The 23173-nt window shown below is 41.8% G+C and overlaps 1 protein-coding gene and 1 long non-coding RNA gene across 3 annotated transcripts; one reads left to right on the forward strand and one right to left on the reverse strand.

Annotated features, from left to right (window-relative positions):
* Positions 1-698: 698 nt before the first annotated feature.
* Positions 699-4207, reverse strand: osr2 (odd-skipped related transciption factor 2). 2 transcript variants are annotated; one of them, XM_061777696.1, is made up of 4 exons: positions 3945-4207; positions 1764-2457; positions 1415-1514; positions 699-1087 (listed from the first exon to the last, which is right to left on the reverse strand). In XM_061777696.1, the coding sequence occupies exons 2-4, from the start codon at positions 2417-2419 to the stop codon at positions 1013-1015; spliced, it is 831 nt and encodes a 276-aa protein (XP_061633680.1). In that variant the 5' UTR covers positions 2420-2457; positions 3945-4207; the 3' UTR covers positions 699-1012. The 2 variants fall into 2 exon arrangements, with proteins under 2 accessions (XP_061633680.1, XP_061633679.1); XM_061777695.1 differs by having other exon boundaries at positions 699-1169.
* Positions 4208-10440: 6233 nt separating this feature from the next.
* LOC133480047 (uncharacterized) lies at positions 10441-22319 on the forward strand. Its single transcript, XR_009789161.1, has 3 exons — positions 10441-10568; positions 20576-20663; positions 22144-22319. It is a non-coding gene; the product is annotated as an uncharacterized LOC133480047 (long non-coding RNA).
* Positions 22320-23173: the final 854 nt, after the last annotated feature.

Below are 23173 nucleotides of genomic sequence, written 5' to 3' on the forward strand. Positions count from 1 at the left end.
CAACTAATCAATTTAAAAAAAAAAAAAAACCTGATAAAAATGATGATGATGATGATGATGTGTTATCTGTCCGACACTGTTGTGGGTTAATATTCAAGATCATCCTAATCAAAGGTTAGTTGGATTAAATCCAACCCTTTCTGCACACAGCCTAAATACGAGCTTTAATCGCACACCCCAAATATCCTTTCTTCTAATAGCGACATACAAAACATACACGCCTACATGTTTACTTATCTTGTATTTGAAATGAACCTCGTTGCAGTTCATTTCACTTTAAAAGAAAATGACTGAATTTTTTGCCACGCTTTAGTTTCCCGTTCTTGTCCTGTGTTATTCAACTTGTCACGTTATCTCAAAATTGTCTCTGCCGTCATGATAGCGTCGTGAAAATGCGATACGGCTGACATTATAGTGATCCATTTCAACATTTATTTAAATGGAAATGTTGAGATGCTTGTGTGATTGTAATATGATAATTATTTAGTCAATACGGACATGGTTTAGCTTCGTCAATGATCCAAGGCCTTGAAGTGTTTTTTTTTTTTAAATTTAAGTAGAAATGTGTGTCTTCTGCTTGCTTATACTGTACATTCTGCTGCAGTAGTAAATTTAGCGACTATAAACTATACAATTGATGAGCACGTTAGATTCATGTGAATATTGAGGTCATAAACAAATAAAAGCACACCAATGAATGTAATGGAAATATTTATTTCTAAAATACAAATTCAACACAGGGTTTTTTTTTTTATAACAACTTTATCATTTGAATGCCAGAAAATACAGTTTTTCTTATGTACACGATCTTGATATTTACATGGTGGTGTCCCACATGCTGTGCAATCAAGTCATGTGTTTGCAGTGTCCACGTTCGGATATTGTCCATGCACAAAGGTTGCTGACTTCTCGTCTCGTTTCCATTTGTTTGATTGTTGTTGTTGTTTTTTTTCCTTTCTGTTTATTTTGTTTATTTCTGTCCAGACCTAGAAGTCCCGATGTGGGCTGTGCGTCAAACTGTGCCGTCGCAAGTCACAGTTGCGCCGAAACACCTTTCCGCAGCGGCCACAGCTGTAGGGCTTGATGTCTGTATGGGTGAGAAGGTGAGTTTTCAGGTTACTTCTTTGATTAAAGGTTCTTCCGCATGTGGAGCATTTGTGGGGAGACTCCTGTTTAGATTTAAAGCAAGCAAAGGATTATTCCTTTCAATGATGTAGAACTTTGATCATGAATATCTTTCCAAAATTAGAACTCATGCGGATTTTGAAATGTGAGATATGTGCCCCATTTGTATGACTGACCGCGACAGACGTTCTGTAATATCCCCACGAATGCATGCATATGTGAACGAATGGTCATAAAGCTAAGAAAAGCTACATATGCATGAAATATGTTGGTGTTTTTGGCATCTCACCTGCATGTGCAAGGTTTTATGGACTGCTAGAGTGCGAGACTGGCAGAATCCCTTCCCACACTCTTGACATTTGAATGGCTTTTCCTTGGAGTGGATGTATCTGTAAAACAGAAATGACAATTATAGGTGCGCTACGAGGTAAAGGTTGGCGTGGGGGTTACGAGCCGAATATCCATTTAAAAAAAAACAAAAAAAGAAGAATATTCTACTAAAGCGGCCATCTGTAACGTGCAAAAAGTGAGAGTCTGCTCGCAAGAGCTTCTGCGCGCTGAAGGAGACAGCCGCGATTTTACAGCGACTTCATGTCATCGTTATTACGGGATAAGTAAGGCGGAGGGTCGTGCCGTACCTGTGATCTCTGAGGTGGTCCTGTCTTCTGAAGGCCTTGTGGCAAATATCACAGGTGTAGGGCCGCTCGTCCGTGTGGGTCCTTTCGTGGATGAGGAGGTTGTAGGACTTGGTGAAATGCCTGCCGCAGAACTTGCAAATAAATTCCTTTTTAGTCTTGGACGGGAGCCTGCCCCTCGTGGGTTTTCTGTCCGGGGACAGCTTGTTCAGCTCGGTTATGGTTCCCCCTAGTCCCGACGCCAGCTTGGCCAAATCCGCAGCCTTCGGCGGGTCCTCCTGCGTTGCGGCCAGGGCCAGATTGGCGAAGTCGAACCTCGGCCTGTCCTTGTGCATGAGCGAGGGCACGCCGTGCGTGACTGAAGCTTGTTTTGGATGGAAGAGCTGCGCGGCGGCGGTGAAGGGCAAAGCCGGGAATGGAATCCTGGGGTCCATCAAGCCCTGGGCGGCTGCCATTTCTGTGATAGTCGATCTCAGTCCTTGGATGTGCGGGTAGCCAAGAGTCCAGTGGTTCATGTGCATGGTGTGCACTGCGCTCAGGCCGTACAGTCCCTGCAGCTGGTCAGCCGGGAACGTGTTGACGGCCTGCAGGAAGGAGTAGTTAGTGAGCTGCAGGGGCGGGTGCAGGGGGATCGGAGCGTGCAGAGCTTTGCTCCCCATCGCGGCTCACGCTTGTGCAGAGGACACGCCGACAACCCCTTGGAAAACAGAAAACATGTCCGCTGTTAGTCGCGTGGATTGGGAGACACAAGAGACTTACAGAATGAACGCTGCATTGCAGCGGACCCTAACCTCGCAATGGGAATCATTGTGCATAATATAGCCACTTTGTTCTAACTCACCACGATCGCACGCCGAAGCGGTCGTCTGTGGAGAGCGCGGATACGAGACTGTGCGAACAAGCACCATTTAAAAATAAATAAATAAATAAATAAACTAATAATATATGTTTTTAAAAAGGCACATTTTACAATTAATGCAACGGGCTCTCCAAAAGTCGTCACTGTATACAGTCATTGTTTTCAGTGATGGCGACAAACACAAATGAACGTGTATCTATTCATTTCTTTGAATAAAGCAAACAAAAAACAAAAAAACGCGAGCTGTATTTGACATCATGTTTTCTCGTGAAATTTCTGTGGGAAAATTGAACTATATCAATTAACATTATTTTACAAGTTATAAGGCATGATAAAATACATAAAGCCTTTGTATAGGCGTATTAATTATGAGGATGCTAAAAAGGCATTTCGTATTTCTTTGAATTGTTGAACAATTTTAGGAGTAACTTATTTCTGTTCTGACGCTTCCACTTCGAGATTTTAAGCTGCCTTTGCAAATAGTTTAAAAGGAAAATAAGACAAAACAGGTGATCTGCCAACAGTGAATGAAGTAAATCTCCGAAATTATTTTGGACTGAATCACAGCGAGAGAGAGATTGATTACTTGACAGCGAGAATGATTATTGAGGGCACAGAAGAAAAATGACTCCTTTCTTTTTTGGGGCTTTTCGGAATTGATGTTTTATCCCGTTCCCATCATTTTATAAATCAAACCCAAAATAAATGTAGCATTCCTCCTCCAGGAAAATGCTTGGAGACAGCATGCACGAGATGACTAAAGGCCTCGATTGTTCCGCTGATGTTTTTGAAAACACTTTCACAGTATAAGTCTTCGAATTGGGCTCTCCCCCCACATCAGACAGGATGGGGTTAAATATAAAGTTGCACAGGTGCAGCTTAAGTCACCATACAGGCACTCCCCCCCCCCCCCCCCACCCCACCCACACTCTGCCATACTCACTATTTCGATCAACATGTTCTCCCTAACCTTTGGACTTCATTTACACTTTGACAGTTTGCCTGAACGTGTGTGCGTGTCCGTGTTCCTGACGTTCTTTATTTTATTATTATTTTTTTTTTTTTTTTTTTGCGCTATAGCAACAACGTGTTTACAACGCGCGTATGTTTTTGTGCAAAAACTAAAAGCAAGACGTGACCCGCACATTCCTCAACAAGAAGCGATAATCAGCCTCATGGATCCATTGGTTTCGTTTATGGGAAGATGACAAGTGCTGGTTTGATGCGCATTGCAGCGCAAGTATTTGAAGTGACAGAGCAGTTCCGAAACAAGTCAAGTTTTGAGTGACGTACGTCGGCATGTACCCTTCCAAACACACTCTTACCCCAATAAATAGCTGTCAAAATCCTGCGGTATGCCAGTAATCCACAGGAACTACTGAAGCGACCGGCTCCAGTACAGCGCCACTATAAGTTTTCCAAGTTCGAAGTCCATGAAACTTTCACAGCCATGCAGCCAAGTGCTATGCCTCGGACCTGTGCACACTACACTCGTGTAGTGGGACCGAGCTGCAGTGGGTCTGGGAGACAGGCAGGCAGGCAGGCAGGCAGGCAGGCAGGCAGCACTGTGGGAGTCCCGTCCGCAGCTGAGGCTGGAAGTGTGCGTCATGCGCACCGATTCTTCACTTTTTAGGGCTCACTCTGCCCGCCTCCGACACGCCTCCTCTTTCTCTATCATTAATTCCAACGTTCCTCCTCTGTTTATTTGTGTTTGGTTAGCAACTAGAGCTGAAGCACCCCGTTCAACTCAACCATACCCCATGCGACACCTCTCTGAAAACAGACAAGGCAGAGGAGTCCTGCATTTCATGGACACATTAAGTGCAAAGTCTGATCCCACCATCTCATCGCCACGCTTCTTGAACACGGTACCTGCTTTTGGATGCTTGACTACCTCGCGAGATGTTCTTTCAAACCATAGACGCGGCATGATGCAAAAGGACAATATTAAACCACTTGTGTCATTTAAGTAAGAAGGAAACATTTCCATGCGGATGGAGTCACTGATATTAGCGGGGAGAAAAGAAAATACACACAATAATAAATGCTTCTTAATTGTATCTAAACTTTTATCCTGCAATACACAAAATGCAATTTGTTGGGAAATTTCAATCGGTGTTATTCACAACGAATACGTCTGTAAAAACAAGGCATTCGAGATGTTTTGCACAACTCAATCGAAATTCAAATTCATGAGCAAGGGACAAGTTGAAATGCCAGAATTAATGTATTAACAAAACGTGTATTTCCTGCGAGTCCATGTGGAAAAGTATCTACTGCATGTCGCATTATTCAATATGTAATTAATTGCGCTTGGTTTCTTTTTGGCAACAGATCGAATGCATTTGTGAAGACGTGTGAGGGCATCGCACCAAACGGTGGTGTGCATTCACACACAAAGTGCCATCACGCGTATCTTCATGTAAACCATGTCAACCGTTAAACGAAGACGCTTGATTTTCCCGATTCAATTTAAATAATCAAAATATAATAAACAATAAAAAAAATGATAAGCATTTAAAATAAATAATAATACAAACAAATAAATAAAAGATTCAAATACATACAAATACAATACACATAATAGGCCTAATTCTCAAAATGTGTATTATTATTATTATTATTATTATAATTATTATAATAACTTTAAATCTGTCAATAGCATTGGAATTGCCATGGTCCTGTAATGGTGAATTTTTTGAATGCAGAGCGAGTGGCTGAAGGTACGCAGCGGCAGCCTGTGGCGCATCAGAACGTTGGCACTGAGTATATGAGTCTGCAGCGTCCCCTATCGATGTTTTATCATAACGACAAGGCCTCCTCCACTCATGCGTTTGAATGTAAAAATGGGAGGGGGGGGGGGGACGTTCTATCACACCATTGCCAAAAACAGACATTTCGAACAGAAATGAACCAACTGAATGACAATTATTATTATGATTTTTTTTTTTTAAAGGATTTGTCTGGCTATTTCAGATATCGGTCACGGACAAGACTAAACCGATCATTTTCATTTCTAAACTTTTCTCGCAAGTGTATAAAATTGAGCTACACGTGAAACAAAACATGACCGAACACTGTTTAGTGATCAGACAAACAGAATTTCCAACAGTAGCACAAGTGAAATACTGAAAAAATACTGCAGAGCTGCAGAGCATGTGCAACACATTTCTGCACACAACATGCGTGTGGTTTCCATTCTTTTACTCCGACTTCCATCGTTACCTTCAGCTATTTTTAGTACAATATAGCCCATTATATTTATTTTACATAAATTAAGATTTGTGTTTATCATTAAAAGGATGACACGTGTTTGAATGGATGATAGAAATTTGCTTTATCATTCAGTCCCTTGAAAAATTACTTCCAGATTTGAATTTGATTTGATAATTAAATCCATTAATAGCAGGGCTATTTATATGAATGAGCTTGAAGATTGATCGAAAACTCACAGATGTGACATTTTTTTTTTCTCCGTTTGACTGTTTTTGAGTGTCATTTCTGATCATATTTAAACTTGGGTTAATGGTTGCAACTTGCATCCATTTCAATTATCAGTGGTACGTTGACAATGCCAGCGTTAACTTTGTGTGGTGTCTTCCCCCCACCCCCTGGCGAAATAGTAGTAATCAATACTGTAACACAGGGAAAGTGTTTTGCTGTTAGTGTTAAAATGACACAACTCAGACAGTAAATAATTAAGTGTGGGTGTTGAATTTTATGTCTGCATGATGATTGATCATGAGATCATCACCATGATATTTTGTGGCTTCTTTTTTTTTTTTTTTTTCTTTCTTGGACACGCATACAGTCTTTTTTACTCCGGTTTACGTCAGCGAGTTAGTGCCGTGACATTTGACCCTGGCTTGAGTCCCAGCACCCGCCATCATTCTCTGTGATCATCTGACTACCAGAGAGCCTCAGTGTTGGAGCGCCATACAGCTGACAAGCCTGTAATGGCCGATACTTTTTTTCCCCCCAACTCTGACCATCAAAAGAAAAGGGGTACACTCGATTATCGGTAAAGACTATGAGATTGCTCACAGGTTTACATAAAACATGTACTGTACATGACATCAAATTATGCCTCTTTTTTTTTTTTTTTTTAAACACAGTATATATATATTCTAGTCTAGTCTAAAAGTCTAGATTTTAAACAAACTATTTTTTTTATTTTGGATTTCATTTTACGAAAGGGCCACTTGCTCTGTACTCATTTGTGGTGTCTTTGACAGTGTAGTAGTTCCTGGCTTTGTTTCTGCATGTGAGTGTGTGGGATTCTATGTGTTTCTAAGCATGTTGCCTTACAGGATGTCAGGTCCGTACTACAAGTGCACGCGGAGGCAAAGCTGTCACTCTTACCTACCCGCTGTGGTTTCAAAGCCCCCACCTTCCCACCTACACAGTCCCTCATCCTGTATACGGCACTGGTTCACCCAAAGACCCCTGCTGTCACAGTTTCTCACATCACACTTCTACATAACATTAAAAAAAAAAAAAAAAAAATCTATCCATTATTTCAATTAACTACATTTTCAAAATGAGATGTTAATAATACAGTTTGTAATTAAGACTAAATAAAAGCAATAGTAATACAGTACATGAAATGGAGAAAGTGGTCGCATTTGTTACAGATTTTCAAATGTGTACACTGTGTACCCTAAATCTCGACAACAGCATATTAAGGTCACATTGAGGCGAGGACCCTCTCCTGCAGATGTGTCTGTAAAACTCACGTAGCCTGTAAAATACCCATACGTGTGAAATTTAAAAACGTTTGTTATTGGCATGTTTCTAATTGGATTGCAAAGCGGTTACGTTTGCGCTTGTAAATCTTACTGCTTAGGATGGTCCACTTGTCACAGTGTTGGTTACTGCACTATACAAGATTGCCTCCTGTTGGTTAACCACCAAACTACAACCCCACAATTTCACTGCAAGCTATACACAGAACCGAGTGAACCACAATTCAAGGGCTGTGTCAAAACGTCTGCCTTTAAAAAGTTTCGAATGACACTGACGGAGAGGCATTAATGTAACAATATGTGTTTGTTGCCCGAATGGCAGCAAAGAGATTGTGCAGTCTTTAGTCTCCTGTTGATCTCTTCTCCATCTGCTGTCCATTGCCACTTTTCTTCACTGGTCTCCTGCCATCTGTTAAACAGCACCCACCGTCTTCGCGTGACCAAATGCCTTTACTCCGAGCCATGTCATCCGTGCTGCCAGAGAGGCATAGCAAAGAAAACCATGATATCGTGCTTGTTCAACCGATAAAACCCACCAGTTAATGGTGTTGAATCTCAGCACTGAATCCCATTTGTCAGCAAATAGCTTCCCTGAGGCTGTTTGTTCTGGCCAGGCGCTTCTGTAGAGCTGCCTGCCATTCATATGCCATACTTGACTTTTTTGTTTTGTTTTCAGGTCCATCTGGTGGCGATTGCAGTCAATATGCAGTAAACAGACGAAACAAAGGGAGAATCTGTACATGATCATCACTGTTGATCACTATCCAAGGAGACGTATGCAAAAGTGTGCATGCAGTGATGTTGGAAGATCCATATTGTGTACAAAGTCAGCCAGACTTCTCAAGAATGTGCAGTAACCTACTGTGGTGACACCACTTTCTTTCATTCACAATATAGGTATTAACTTCTTTAATTGCATTTTTGTATTGCTATAATAACATAATTTGCCTTGCATCTGGTCAGTTTACGTATATCACTTGGTACAGGAATGTACTTCCTAAAATATTGCAACAACTCAGAGCTGCCATTACAAACAAATTCATATTAACATCAATGTCCAATACACTTGCCCCGTATCTTATATTGTATACTTTGCTATTGTGCCTTTTTGACCCACGGTGTCGAATCCTCTGGTGCAACTGCACTCTATACATTCCCCACTACTCTCGCTGGTAAAGTGATGGACAGTAAAACTCCTGCACCTGTTTCCTGGCCACGCTGAAGTGTTGTTACAGCCACGAAGAGAAGACATTAACAAAGTTTCTGCAACACACTTGGAGGGATAAATCAACAGAGAGCAAATGTGTCTCATCCAGTCTGTCAGAAATGACATTTTTAAAAGGTTCCAGTGCCCGCTGTATTCAATATTTACCTGGGGAGATGGAAATACAGCCAGAATGGAGAGATGAAAGCAGCGATGGAAAGCTTTTACAGTTCATGGGTGGAGAGGAAAGGAGGTGGGTGGAGAATAAGATGAAGAAATGGAAGAACTGTAGAATGGAAGGAGGGAAAGATGTTTGCGGAAGTAGTGGAAATATCGAGAGATACAGTGTGAGCTGGAAACGAGCTAAAGTGAGGAATGGAGAGATGAAGGAACCGGGATCCAGACTACTCGTCATGATTTTGTGTAATCAGTCCCCTTTGAAGACCTTGAAAACATTTGTTGATTAAGTTGGATGTTGACTGAATATTGCAATAGCCCCATCCTGCATCAACAATCCTGTTTGAGTTCATATAATTTCTTCTTCCCTTGACTTATTTTCTCTTTGTGATGTGCCAGATGTAAGTCAATTACAAAGAGAGTCAGGAAATGGTTTTCCATCAAAAAAGTGCATGCAGATCTTGACACTGTTACAAGAGAGACCTGTGGCTGTGAATGACCTGTGGGAAAACCACTCTGCAGGCAAGTAGGCTTTTCTCATGTTTTCATAGAAGCGTAGAAGTAACAATTAAAGTCATCCACAATATTTGTTCCATATGTTATTGCTGTGCACATCAGTCACTCATAAATTACTGTAATAAAAACTGAAAAGGCAATTGTTTCTCTAAACGCTAAAAATATCCCTTCAGCATTGTAGAACTTCTTTCTCTTATTATTCTCCATCACTTTGAACTAAAAACATTTTTAACAGCATCTGTTGCTGATGGATTACTGATCCACTCTTGTTTGAATTATTAGTGTGCATGTCTCTATGGTTGAATTACAAACACACGTAAACATGGGGGGCTTCAACACACTCTAGCACACACTCACTCACTCACACACTAAATAAATGTTAATGTACAGGTGCAGTCTTTAGGGAGGTTGTGTTTCCCTCTCATCAGTCACTCATAATCACTTCCCCTCCAGCCCACTAAATCACCGTTTTCACTAATGCATTTATAGAATACATGCTCACTACTTATAGCCAGGGGAAAGTTTGGCTACCACTAGGAAAACATTATAGGCTTCTGCATCTATACAGTCACACATTCAATACAGTCAACTCACAGACAGGAAATATATATATTTTTTAAAGTGTACTTGTCTCTGAAATGTATTTGTGCTTTTAATAGGGTTTTAAGTTGTTTATGACATATAGGTGAGAGTGGAGTTAGTGGTCCCTCGGGGACTTCTGGGCAGCTGTACATATTGGCAGGTTGCACAGCTCCACCAAACTGGTCCCGGGGAGGTCCAAATGACCTGTTTTATACTAACACAGGCGCTTTGTCATAAAACTAGGGGGAAGTGGAGTCACAACTTGAGTATTTGTTTGAAGTGGGTGGAAAAGGTCCCCCTGTGGCAAAACCATGCAAGTGTTGTGGGCTGCTGTGTCTGCTGAGAGTTGAAGTACAGGTACACCGAAATACAGGTACTTTTGTATCTACATTGATGGCAAGGCTCTTTTCGGGTACTTCTTCAGCCATGTTCCTTTCTTTTTAGATGCAAACAAGTACCCGTCACTGGACTTTGGAACTAGTGTTGAAGGACTTGCATATAGAGGTGTGATGTATGTTCTGTGCTGCATACCAACCTAACGAGAGTTTGCGATCCCTGTTGTGACACCATTCTGCTTTACTGTGCCGGTTTCCCACAGCCCTTTTCTGTCCTGACTGGGACAGATGAAATGAAAATGGAAATAATAGGAATGGAACATGCAGACTTACCTGTCACGGTGACAAAAAAACTTTCTCTGCATGAGTGGTGTGCGTCACATGGATGGTGTAAGTCTGTTCCAGGGTTATGTTTTATGAACATTTAAGAGACCCTGGGGTTGATCTGCAAAGCACATAATCTTAGTCAAAGTGTTAGTGCTAGATGAACACTATTGCTGTATTATTAAACACCTAAAAGTGGGTCTCGAGTTAGTTGAGGCCCCTGCATATCCAACGAAACATTCCCTGATTCTAGATCTACACCCCTGCCATTTGGATATCAAATTATGATACTTATCAGGAATCAATTTACTACAAAGGAGAAGTGAGAACTACGTAATTCAAAATGATACATTAAGAAAGAGAATTCTGAAACACCCTTTAAATGCGCAAATATGTGTCATATGATTTCCTTGCGCTATTTTCCAATATTCTGGGTTCTTCTCATACACCGAAGCGGGTTTTATCTCTATTATGAGAGTATGAAAAGGGAATACTTTTGGCAATATGCTTCAGATTTGACAGCACAAGTAAGAATTCAATATAAATGATGTAACACTAATTTCACATGTGTAGGTAAAGTATTAAGACATGAAGGGGATTCAGAGCTTCGGATGTTAATACTAGACACTCCAGGGGCCCATTGACTGTTTCCACCGCTGTGGGACCTGTTAAAAATACTATGAAAGTCTAGATTTTCTGCAATTATGATTGCTTTTTGGATTCACTTGATAAGAGTTTACGCAGTAACTATAAATGAGCAGAGACAGGGAACAATTTTATTATTTTTTTAAATATCATTTGGCATGTTATATTGGTCATAGCAACCCGTTCTCTGCTTTGCCACAGAAAAACCCGAAGTGAATTAATTTAACAAGATTATGAACCAAGGAAATTGCATGAACAATTATTACGCATACAGTAAACCTTCAGACGAATATTTAATAGGAAGACTGTGTATAAGAACGAGATGTTTCAAACTAATCAAAGGCAATGCCAAAAATGCTCAGTAACCTATACTATAGGTTAAGGAATCCCTTCCATTTTAACATATAGAACGGATTCAGTTCACACTCAGTGAGTGTGTGAATGTGAGTCTGAATGTTTGTCTGTCTCTATATGGTATGTGCCCTGTGATAGACTGGCTAGCAGTGCATAGTGTTGTCTACCTTTTGCCAAAAGTCAGCTGGGATAGGCTGCAACACAAGATAAGCGGTATAGAAAGTGGATGGATGAATTGTCAAAAGTGAGTAAAAAACAGCTTTAAAAATGAAAACAAATGTACAGTGGTGCCTTGAGATATGAGTGATCTGATGAGTTTTTTTGAGATACGAGCCGTCGTTCAGAAAATGTTTGCTTTGGCTTGTGAGTAAAAATTTGAGATACAAGCGCTGTATGGTGGCAGTGAACTCATCTTGCTTTACAACAAGCAGCAGTTTGACAGAAAGTGAATAATTCTTAAGAAAAAGATGTTTCAAACTGTTTATTGCCACCCACAGTTAAAGTTTATGGTCAAACTAAACACAAAACAAAGAGAATTACACGTGTATTTAAAACAACCACAGCTGTGCCGTATCAGAATCAGAATCATCTTTGTTCTGCCAAGTATGTCCAAAAAACACACAATGATTTTGTCTCCGGTAGTTGGAGCCGCTCTAGTACGACAACAGACAGTCAATTGACAGAGAACACTTTTGAGACATAAAGACATTGAGAAAAACAGTCACTGAGCAATAAAGGGTTGCTAGAAATCTGGTAATCTTTATTTTTTTTGACAATTGTGCAAAATGATGCAGAGTCCTCTAGCACATAGAGCAGTTTGAATGACTAATATAGCAAAAGTCCGGTGCAACGATCATTGTGCAAAGGGCGCCGAGACTTCAAGGAGTGTATGTAGTTTAAAGTGACTACTTGTGCGATAATCTGGGACAATGTTGATTGTGCAAATGTTGCAGATACTCCTCAGTCAGTGTGCAAGTGGTGCAGATGCTACTCTGGCATGAGTGGCCAGTATTGGTCGACAACAGATATGCAAATAGTGCAGCGTGGCAACACTACTAAAGTGAGTGCACAAGTAATGTATAATTGGCCCGACAGAAATGTGACAACAAACTCAAGACAAATACTAAGAAGCACTACAAAATAGCATCGACGGGCTAATGCATAGCATAGGTGTTGTGGTGTTTGTACCTCATTTAGACAAATAATATAACAATACTCACAAGCGGATATTCTTTATGCACTGCAAAGAATGACTAATATTAGTGTGGCTTACTTAGAAGTGACCGTCTCCATGTACAAACCCCAATTCCAATGAGGTTGGGACGTGTAAAACATAAATAAAACAGAACACAATTATTTGTAAATCCTTTAAAAACTATATTCAGTTGGATTTTGTTGTGGATGTATAGCTTTCGCTTTGCATGGTAAAGCATTTGTAAATATAACTGACAATGGTTTTCTGAAGTTTGCCCTCGTGGCAATATCCTTTACACAATGATGCCAGTTTTTTATTTTTATTTTTTTTAAACCTAGGACAGGTTAAAAAAAAACCTGTCCTCTTCAGCTACATGGCCTTGTAGAATGGTGGATATGTATGCCTTTGTGCTGGAACCGTTTTGCTGTGCAACACGGGGGTTTGAAATACTCCCTTTGCTTATTTTTACATTTTTTTATTATTCGAATGTTTATTGAAAATGCGCTGGCACTGTGACTGATTGGTTAGCACATCTGCTTCACAGTTCTGGGGACCGGGGTTCGAATCCCGGCCCCGCCTGTGTGGAGTTTGCATGTTCTCCCCGTGCCTGCGTGGGTTTTCTCCGGGCACTCCGGTTTCCTCCCACATCCCAAAAACATGCATGGTAGGTTGATTGGAGACTCTAAATTGCCCTGTGGGTGTGAATGTGAGTGTGAATGGTTGTTTGTTTCTATATGCCCTGCGATTGGCTGGCAACCGGTTCATGGTGTACCCCGCCTCCTACCCGAAGATAGCTGGGATAGGCTCCAGCAGCCCGCGACCCGCGTGAGGAGAAGCGGTAAAGAAAATGGATGGATGGATGGATGGATATTGAAAATGCAGCCAGACATAAAAGGGTTTTAGTGGAGAGACAGAGGGACAGAGTGGACAAGGGGACTAGGGGTGAAAACCACAGCAGAATAATAGTGAGACAGTCTACATATTTGAACACAAGTAACATTACAACAGTCATTTGCAGATTGGTGGTTGGGGACAGGGGGGAGGGGGCGGCGGGATACAGCCGGTGAGGACATGCAATAACTACCCAAGAGAACAAGAGAGGACAGAAAAGGGCAGGACAGGATGTGGGAAAATGAGCAAGGCAGTGCTACTGTCGAGTGGTGCGGTGGGATTTTTTTTCTGGAAGAACCTGTGAGTTGATATGTTAGTATAACCTGTGTTGTTATTAGTGGTCCCAGCACTAGTAATTAAAGTCTATAGTGTTTCTATCGAACTTATGAGTGAATGAACACCATATCACATGCATGTTAGTCAATTGGTGTACATAGTTGCTGAGCCGGCACATTGAGGAAGAGTGAGCCCAGGACCGAGGGAGGTCCCGAGCCCGACCGAAGTGCCCCGACCAGTCCCAAGGGGACCATCACCCACATCACCCCCGGAGAGCATTGGGGCCCCCAGCCACCAACAGAGCCCAACGCAGGAGCCAGCAGTCACCTAAAAAAAGTCATAGCGTCATAGCCCGCCAAAGTGAGCCCGAGTTAAGCGCCCGTCGTGAGCAAGGACGGGCGAGGGTGCCAAGAGAGGGGAGAGGAAGGCGGGGCCAAAACGGTGGGGCGGGGGGGGGTTATTAAAACTGGAGGACCGGCAGAGCAGTGAAGGGTCGGGGCGGAGGGGGGTTTCACGACCAGACCAGAAACCAGTACAGATGTGTCAGCACCCGGCCCGGCCCCCGCCCCACCATACCTGATGCCAGTCCCCCAGGGGACCCTGAATGAGATATGAGCGGGCCCAATATGCGGAATATGTACTTGTACAGTTTGGGTATTAAAAAATGTGCAGAGTTTGTGAAGTAAGAGGCTAGACTCCTGCGGGTCCGGGCTGTTTTTAATGCAGTCACAGGCATTCAATGTTGGTTTTCGCCCTTGCTGCTTACGTGTAGGAATTTTTCCTGATTCTCTGAATCTTTTGATGAGATTATAGACTGTAGATGATAAGAACAACAAATTTATTGCAATTTTACATTAAGAAATGTTCTTAAACTGTTGGACTATTTGCTCATGCAGTTGCTCACAAAGTGGTGAACCTCACCCCATCTCTGCTTTTGAACAACTGAGCCTTTCCCGGATGTTCCTTTTATACTCAGTCATGACACTCACCGGTTTCCAATTAACCTGTTCACCTGTGGAATGGAATGGAACTTTCCCAGTTCTTTGTTGCCCATATCCCAGATTTTTTTGGAACGTGTTGCAGGCATCAAATTCAAAATGAGAGAATATTTGCAAATAAAAAACCCAATAATGTTCATCAGTTTGAACATGAACAATTTAGTCTCTGTAGTGTATTCAATTTAATATAGGTTTGAAAGGATTTGCAAATCATCATTTCTGTTTTTATTTACATTTTACACAACGGCCGCACTTCATTGGCATAGGCATTTATATATCCGTATGTCTCTATTATATTGCCTAGGCGTGCACACCAGAAGGAGCAGCACCATGTCCACTCAATGAAAGCAAAAAATGTGGCTAACTGATCAATTCTTTACATTCTATCATGTCATTACTGTGTGCTTAAAAATTTTTTTTTTGAGAGGCTGGAACAGATTAAGGGCATTTCCATTCATTTCAATGGGGAAAGAGGACTTGAGATATGAGTGTTCAGTGTTACGAGTGTGGTCACGGAACAAATTAAATTCGTATCTCAAGACACAACTGTACTATGTTATGACTACGTTATGTTAGCTTCAGTATACATTATTGTTATCTATCATAGAAGATTCTGGTATCCAGAAACAGCATTCTTAATAACAAATACCACAGCAAATGCCACTGCAAATTACAGTACAATACAAGACCAAGACAAAATTAATGCTAACTACAAAAACATCATCCCAAAACATTACTCCACTGGTAATATTTGTACTGAAAGGTTCTTATTATCAGTTTGAGCAAAGTTCTGATAAACGTCATTAGTTATTTGGTAATGCGGGACAGGATCCAAAAAAACAAAACAAAAAACCAATAAATTCATGACAAGCAAGCTCAATTTTCAGTGGCTAAATGGTCCTCACACTTTTCTTTTGTTTTTATTTAATTGTTATCTTCTTGGGATTTTTAGTTAATGGGGTTTGGGTACAGCACAGCAAGCATACTGTATACTGTCAAAAAAGTACTGCGAGGAGGAAGCAGATCCAAATGCTCCATATTAGTGCCTCGACCGCAGCCTTGGAACCCAAAGGGACTAGCTTTTTATTTATGATTGCAATGCTGGAAATCTGTTGATCTTTGTCATTTTTACCATCTGGAATCTTTCATTTCAACTCTGCAACTTAAAAGGCTCATATTGTTGCAACTCTTGTACACAAGACAGAATTCGATTTCAAGATGTGATACTGCATAAGACCACCAAAATTGCAGCCGTTGTTTCATGCTGACTCGACTAAAGTGATTTTTATGATTTTTTTAAACATAAATTCTTCTTTATTACCCTCTCATGCAATAACAAGATTTGATATTCCAAAGTTGGCTTTGGCCTTGAGTGTAGTACTGCATTTGTAGGGGTCTAATTTCAGTGTTATTTGGCTAGTGTCCAGTGCCATTGTTCATGCGAATAATGAGAAAATGTTGGCAATATGAAAAGAATCAATTAAGCACATTCACGAGATGTATGTACAGTATATGGAGACGTGTGGAAAATGTGGCTAAAATGAAATTCCCACAAGCTCAAAATTCATATTAAATTACAAGGTTGCTTTTTACTGCCCTGAATTCACTGCCAACCAGATGATGTTTTTTATTTTATATATGTTTATTCAAATACTGTTTAATTTAATATTAGACAGCTTAGTTATTAGATTATCAAGTCATTTGACATTTGAGTTTATACAACAACAACAGCCACAACAAAAATATTGGTATACAGTATATCTCAAACTATCCAAGAGAAAGAGTAACAATGGTTGCGCTCATTATTTAACACAGTGCCGTTGTTTAACGAGACCCTCCAACATTGTAAAGCTATTCATCTTGAAAGAACTCCCTGCTTCTCCATGAGTGCTTGAAAAAAACAATGCAGTCTTGCATGCTGTAACTAGGTTTAATTGAGCTGTGAACTAATGCAAGTTGTTCCTTACGCTAGTAAGAAGGCAGACAGCATTACATGAGTCACGAGAGGTTCCACTGGACAGACAGGTAGGAAAGCTGTAAACCTGGACGACCAGACGCTGGAGCTCTTGTGTGTTTATTTCACTGCTCATATAAGTGATGTAATTACAAAAGATACAGTTCTCTGCGGTCACATCCTTTCATTATTAATAGAGCACATACATAAGGGTTAGAGGAAGGACAGGGGGAGTTGTTATGTGCCACCAGAAAGCATTGGGAGTTTGACGTGTCCAAGTAACAGAATTGGGCTGTGGGGATCTGTAATTCACCATGCTCTACAAACTCTTATCCAGCATATATTAGTCAAATGTTGCACTTTTGTCATCAAATGCATTTTACTTAGTAGTACTCAGGCTCCCTTCTTTTGTTTGAACAGAAACAAAACAATGTAACTCACTTCGATGGATCTAAGTAGTATGTGATGTCGTAGGTGACGTCTGCCTACAGGAATTACCAACAGATAATTGGCTTCTTTTATACATGTGCACCCCAAGTTTGCTATGTCCCCTCTCATTCCCACAACATGTTGGGTTTTCTGCCACCTGATGTGGAATGTTGTTGGAATGTAATTTTGCTAGGTGAGCCCAAATAGGGGCTACCAACAGGTCATCAACAATTGGTTTTTCATGAGACCCTGACAGGCCCCATTATGGTCAGGTTGGGGTAGATGGACAAAGTCTTTAAAAAATTAGTCACAGTAGCCATATTGGTCACAATGGTATTAGATGTGTAAGCTTTCCAAACGGGTTGCAATCACAGGATATGGCTTTTCAGACCCAGATATACTGCTACGGATGTCCCAACATTTTAATGTCCAACTAGTGGATATTGCCAGCTTCCTGAAGCCTGGTAAACACATTTTCTTTTCTTTTCTTTTTTTAATTAACCTGTCCTGTTCAGCTGCATGGCCATGCAGAATGGTGGCTCAGTCTGCCGTTTGTGCTGAAACAGTTTTGCTGTGCAACTTAGGAGTTTGAAGTACTCCCGTTGCATATTTTACATTTTTTTAATTATTCTAATGTTTATTAAAAAATGCAGCCAGACAGAAAAGGGACAGACAGAGGGATACAATGGACAATGGGAATAGGATGAAATTCAAATCTTAAAAGATTGTTTTTATCTTTTACAGACCCCATGCATAAAGATAAAAAAAAAAAATCTGGCATTTAACAGTTTTGTTTGGATTATATGTGCTGTGCTCCGATATTCTCAACAGAGAGCTCCACACATAAAGATTATTTTCTGCCATCGATCTCGAAATCTCGCGTGATCACACGTAAGCTCACAAAAATTAAGATGAGCAGAAACTTCCAGGTATGCGCTGATGTTACCCGAGTGTTTCTGAATGTTGCTGGGTGCAGGACCATTGTTAAATGGCAACGACATCTCAAAAAGACTTGCTTTGAAAAATACTTTTGCAGTCTGGGGAATCAACTTTTAAAGAATAAAAATGACATTGGGGGCGGCACGGTGGGCGACTGGTTAGAAAGTCTGCCTCACAGTTCTGAGGACCGGGCTTCAATCCCCAGCCCCGCCTGTGTGGAGTTTGCATGTTCTCCCCGTGCCTGCGTGGGTTTTCTCCGAGCACTCCGGTTTCCTCCCACATCCCAAAAACATGCATGGTTGGTTAATTGACAACTCTAAATTGCCCGTAGGTGTGAATGTGAGGGTGAATGGTTGTTTGTTTGTATGTGCCCTGCGATTGGCTGACGACCAGTTCAGGGTGTACCCCGCCTCCTGCCCCATGATAGCTGGGATAGGCTCCAGCATGCCCGCGACCCTAGTGAGGAGAAGCGGGTCAGAAAATGGATGGATGGATGGAAAAATGACATCGGGTCAGGCAGGGCACTTCTTGATTCGTTACATTCTGTTGCTCGTCACAATTAACGTTGTCATGACTCGCCGTTCCCCATCCACATAAATATTGCACCCATCCATTTATTTCCGCTTATCCTAGGTCGGGTCGCGGGGGCAGCAGCTTAAGCAGGGAAGCCCAGACTTCCCTCTCCCCAGCCACTTCGTCCAGCTCTTCTGGGGGGAGTCCAAGGTGTTCCCAGGCCAGCTGGGATAGATAGTCTTTACAGCGTGTCTTGGATCATCCCTGGCGCCTCCTCCTGGTGGGAGGTGCCTGGAACACTGCACCCGCAAGGTGTTCCTAACTCACTGTCATTGTGTGGGGGCGTCGGGGGCGGGGCTTGGGGGTGGCTCAGTCAGTATGCCCACACCATGGGCAACTTCAGAGTTGAAGAGAGTCCAACCTCTCTTGTGAAGACCCTAGCACAAGCTGTGTGTTGAGGTGAGCCCGACAATGTCCAGTCAGAATTTATCAACCTCGCACACCAGCTGGGGCTCTTTCCCTGCCAGAGAGGTGATGTTCCACTTCCCTAGAGCCAGCTTCTGTAGCCGGGGATCGAACTGCCAAGGTCTCCGCCTTTGGCCGCTGCCCAGCGCACACAGCACCAGACCGCCTTGGCCCCTCTCACGTGTTTTGAGCCCATAGGAAAGGGAACCCATGTTGCCTTTTAGGCCCGGCTACCAGGCGCTTGCCATCGAACCCCACTCCGAACCTGGCTTCAGAGGGGGCCCTGGTGACCTGCGTCATGGCAAGTAAAAACATGATTCAATGTTTCTCTTATTAGGGGGTCTTTGAGCCGTGCTTTGTCTGCTCCCTCACCTAGGACCTGTTTGCCTTGCATGACCCTGCCAAGGGCATAAAGCCCTAGACAACTGAGCTCCTAGGATCATTGGGACATAAACCCCTTCAGCACGATAAAGTGATGGCTTCAGGAGGGGCACATAAAGATTTTTGGTCGAAAATATTGAACGCGGCTCCGCCTGTGTGGAGTTTGCATGTTCTCCCCGTGCCTGCGTGGGTTTTCTCCGGGCACTCCGGTTTCCTCCCGCATCCCCCCAAAAAAACATACATGGTCGGTTAATTGAAGACTCTACATTGCCCTTAGGTGTGAATGTGTGTGCGAATGGTTGTTTGTTTATATGTGCCCTGCGATTGGCTGGCGACCAGTTCAGGGTGTACCCCGCCTCTCGCCCGAAGATAACTAGGATAGGCTCCAGCACGCCTGCCACCCTTGTGAGGATAAAGCGGTACGGAAAATGGATGGATAAAATAGTCTGGCGTTTGACGTCCTTGGTCGGGAGGTGGCAAAATCGGGAAAAAAAGAGCCTAATTGTCTTTATGTGTGTTCCAGGCCTTAGGTTCTCTACTGACACAAATAACATCAGGTGGGACAGGACATCGGTCACTCATGCCCTCTCTGATCTGTGGTTTGCAGTCACAAAAGATTATCTACCACATCAGTACAGATAAAGTGTGTTGACACTTCTATTGGTCTTGCTTGAACTCGAGACACCCCTCACATATGAGTTTATCTTCATCCACGTATAAATTCTACAAAAACTCTCGAGGGATTTCCCCCTTGCCAATATACTACACATATCCCAATTGCCTGCTGCCATTCAATGGTATACATTCCGAGATAATCAAGGTCATTGTACTATTTCTAACCTGTCTTTTTCATGTTCCAACTAGTACTCTGTTTGTGTATCATTTTGTTACAATACAACTATGGATGTATAGGTATTAAGAGCCATCGACAAATAATATGTTGCAAAAACTGCACATTTTCATCATTTGTCTGTTATTTGGTTATTAAATTGCTCTGGGACTGGCTGAATAACTTCTTGATGTCTTCTTTCAGAGTCATAGGCTGCAGCTTTGGGGACTCCCTAGTGCACTGGCCTTCTACTTCCCCTGATTTGGCCATGCGATGTGTCGTTCTGGGTCAGGTGAGCACAGTTAGCTCTGCTTGGGAAGTATTAATTTCAACACTGCATGTTTGATGTTTTGGTTTCAGTTTATTTATGGATAGGTCGAGTTTCCAAAAGTTATTTTGTGTACAATGTTTTGTCAAAAAGTAATCACTTCCCACTATTCATACAGAACCAGATTATTTGGCCGATGCTGTTATTTCTTCTCCTTAATATTGTTTTCTTAGTTCAGTCTTTGTAGAATGGCAACTTGAAATTCACTCTACTTAAGTCAGTAAGTAAGTATACTGTAAATAGTATATATTTGTATAGGGATTGTTTAATGTGCACTCCCCAAGCTGAAACAGCTGGGTGGCTGCTGAAGTTGTGTTGACCTGGTGCCCTTTAGGTCCCACCCTGCAGTGTTGCGGTGTAAGTCAACCAGAGCAGTTCCAGCCCAGCTGCAAATGCTGGGATCTGGATATTCAGATATTGTGGTGTCGAGAGACTTCTCAGGCTCTGAGGACCTTTTTGTAGAAAATTTATTCTTATGCTGGGAGGCCTTTAAAAACGTTCACCAGCACTGCACTCCCCCACCTGCCCCGACCGCTATCCCTCACTCCCACCCCCCCGAATCCCAACACAAACAAACAAAAATACTGTACATTCAACTTTTATTTTGACATACATAATAAAGCCTACACAGAAAAATCCAAGTATTGGACTATTATTTCACCCTTTAAAATACCTCTAGTAATTTTTCTGATCAGACCTCTGTTGCCTCACTCACTCAATGGTGCTAGTTCAAGTGTACTTGTATGTCTCTTGGCTTGTTTTTTTATTAGCTGTTCCAGAGCCCCAAAGTACTTGGCCCAACATGGTTCTCCCCAGCCTTTTCCCCACTAATGAAGTGCACATTCTGAGTGGAGCGCTTGGCAAGCTTGATACCTTGCTCATCTTTTAATGGGAATATCCCCAGTCTTCATTGCATCTTTGTCTACCTCACACGCTGCCATTGTCACTCTAGTGTGTGTGTGTATGTGTGTGACAAATCTTATAAAATGTCAGCTATTAGCCAAAGAATATTTGAGTTATGAATCTTCGGCAACTGGTTTGCCACTGTTGGACAGGTTGGCAGAGCAACCTGCCTCGTTGTTAAAAGGTTTGAGTAAATACAGGTCTGGGTGTCTGTTTAGAGGTTGTGCCCCTGACACTGTGGTGTGGACAGGGAAGTACTTTGCATGGGCAACACTGTATGTTGACATTCATCATCTGATCTTTTTAAATGTACTCCACATGCTCCACAAAACTGGGAAATCCATTTTAATTTTTCTAATTTGATGGATGAAATTATGTCAGACTTGCTTACTTGAGTATTAAACAACTGTAGAAGTGTAAATTGACAAGTGATAGTATCAGTTTATCTAGCAATACCTACAACTTGTGTAACCAGTACATCTTCTGATATTTCACAATGTCTCAAAAATGAGAATGGAATGAATGTTTTTACTGTACACAGAGGATGCGACAGCCTTCATCCTCAAATTAACCTTGAGGAGCCTGTGCTATCTGCATTTTATGAGGAAAATCACCAGGGAGATTGAAGCTGGGAATATACTTTGTGACAAGGGAGGTCATGCGAAACTGGCTAAATCTGGTCTGGCTGGCCATTTGACGGTGAGTTTGATTCCTCTGGGCCTTCGACTATTGAAAAGTCAACATAATAAAAAAGGTCTTCCTTGGGGATTATGACAAATGATCATTCTTGTCTTGAGTGGTTTTACTGTGACTGAATTAACCTTTGAGATGCAAAACAAAAGGCAGAATACATTGAATTTTTTTTTTTCACAGTCTTCGCTTACATTAGGCATCCAAACAATGTAGTCATGTATTTAATTCTTCACGTGAGCCTATATTATGTCAAACCCAAGAAAACACCGCAAACAAAAGAAAATGCTGTAATATTTTGGGGAGTATGGATCTAATTTCTTTTTATGTTTCTAATAGATTTATGGAGGGGTGGTTGCAAGTCACTGAGAACATTTTACTTTTCCACTCTTGGTTTTGTCTTTGCTGCTCTTGTCTGATGAATATTTTCCTCTGCGGGGGGCCAAAGCGATACTTCAGCTCCCTGTGGATACCAGTGCACAACCGTTTCCAGCTGATCAGCAGTTCTCTTTCTTAAGGCTGGGAATATCCCTGTACTATAGGAAATTTGTGAAATATGCTAAAGGTGGAAAATTAAGTTCACATTTACACATAATTAAATGTACATCCAAAGCGCCCACAAGATTAGCAAACTGTTAAGTTTCCTCTCATGTTGAGGTCACTGTGACCACAGTGTTTGACTACTCTGTAGGCTAATTTTGACCTTTAATCTCCCCACTGAGAAAGTCACAAGACAAATACCCTTGGGAGACCACATACTGTAATGATATCTTTGGTAATATTGTTCAGAGACAGAATTAAAATGAAAGAGCCAAATAGTTCCAAACTTACTTGGCTTGCTGCTGACTGGGTGGTCCATGGTCTACAGAGCATAAGCGACC

Source organism: Phyllopteryx taeniolatus, chromosome 6 (genome assembly GCF_024500385.1).
Source record: "Phyllopteryx taeniolatus isolate TA_2022b chromosome 6, UOR_Ptae_1.2, whole genome shotgun sequence".
NCBI classification, from domain to species: Eukaryota; Metazoa; Chordata; class Actinopteri; order Syngnathiformes; family Syngnathidae; genus Phyllopteryx; species Phyllopteryx taeniolatus.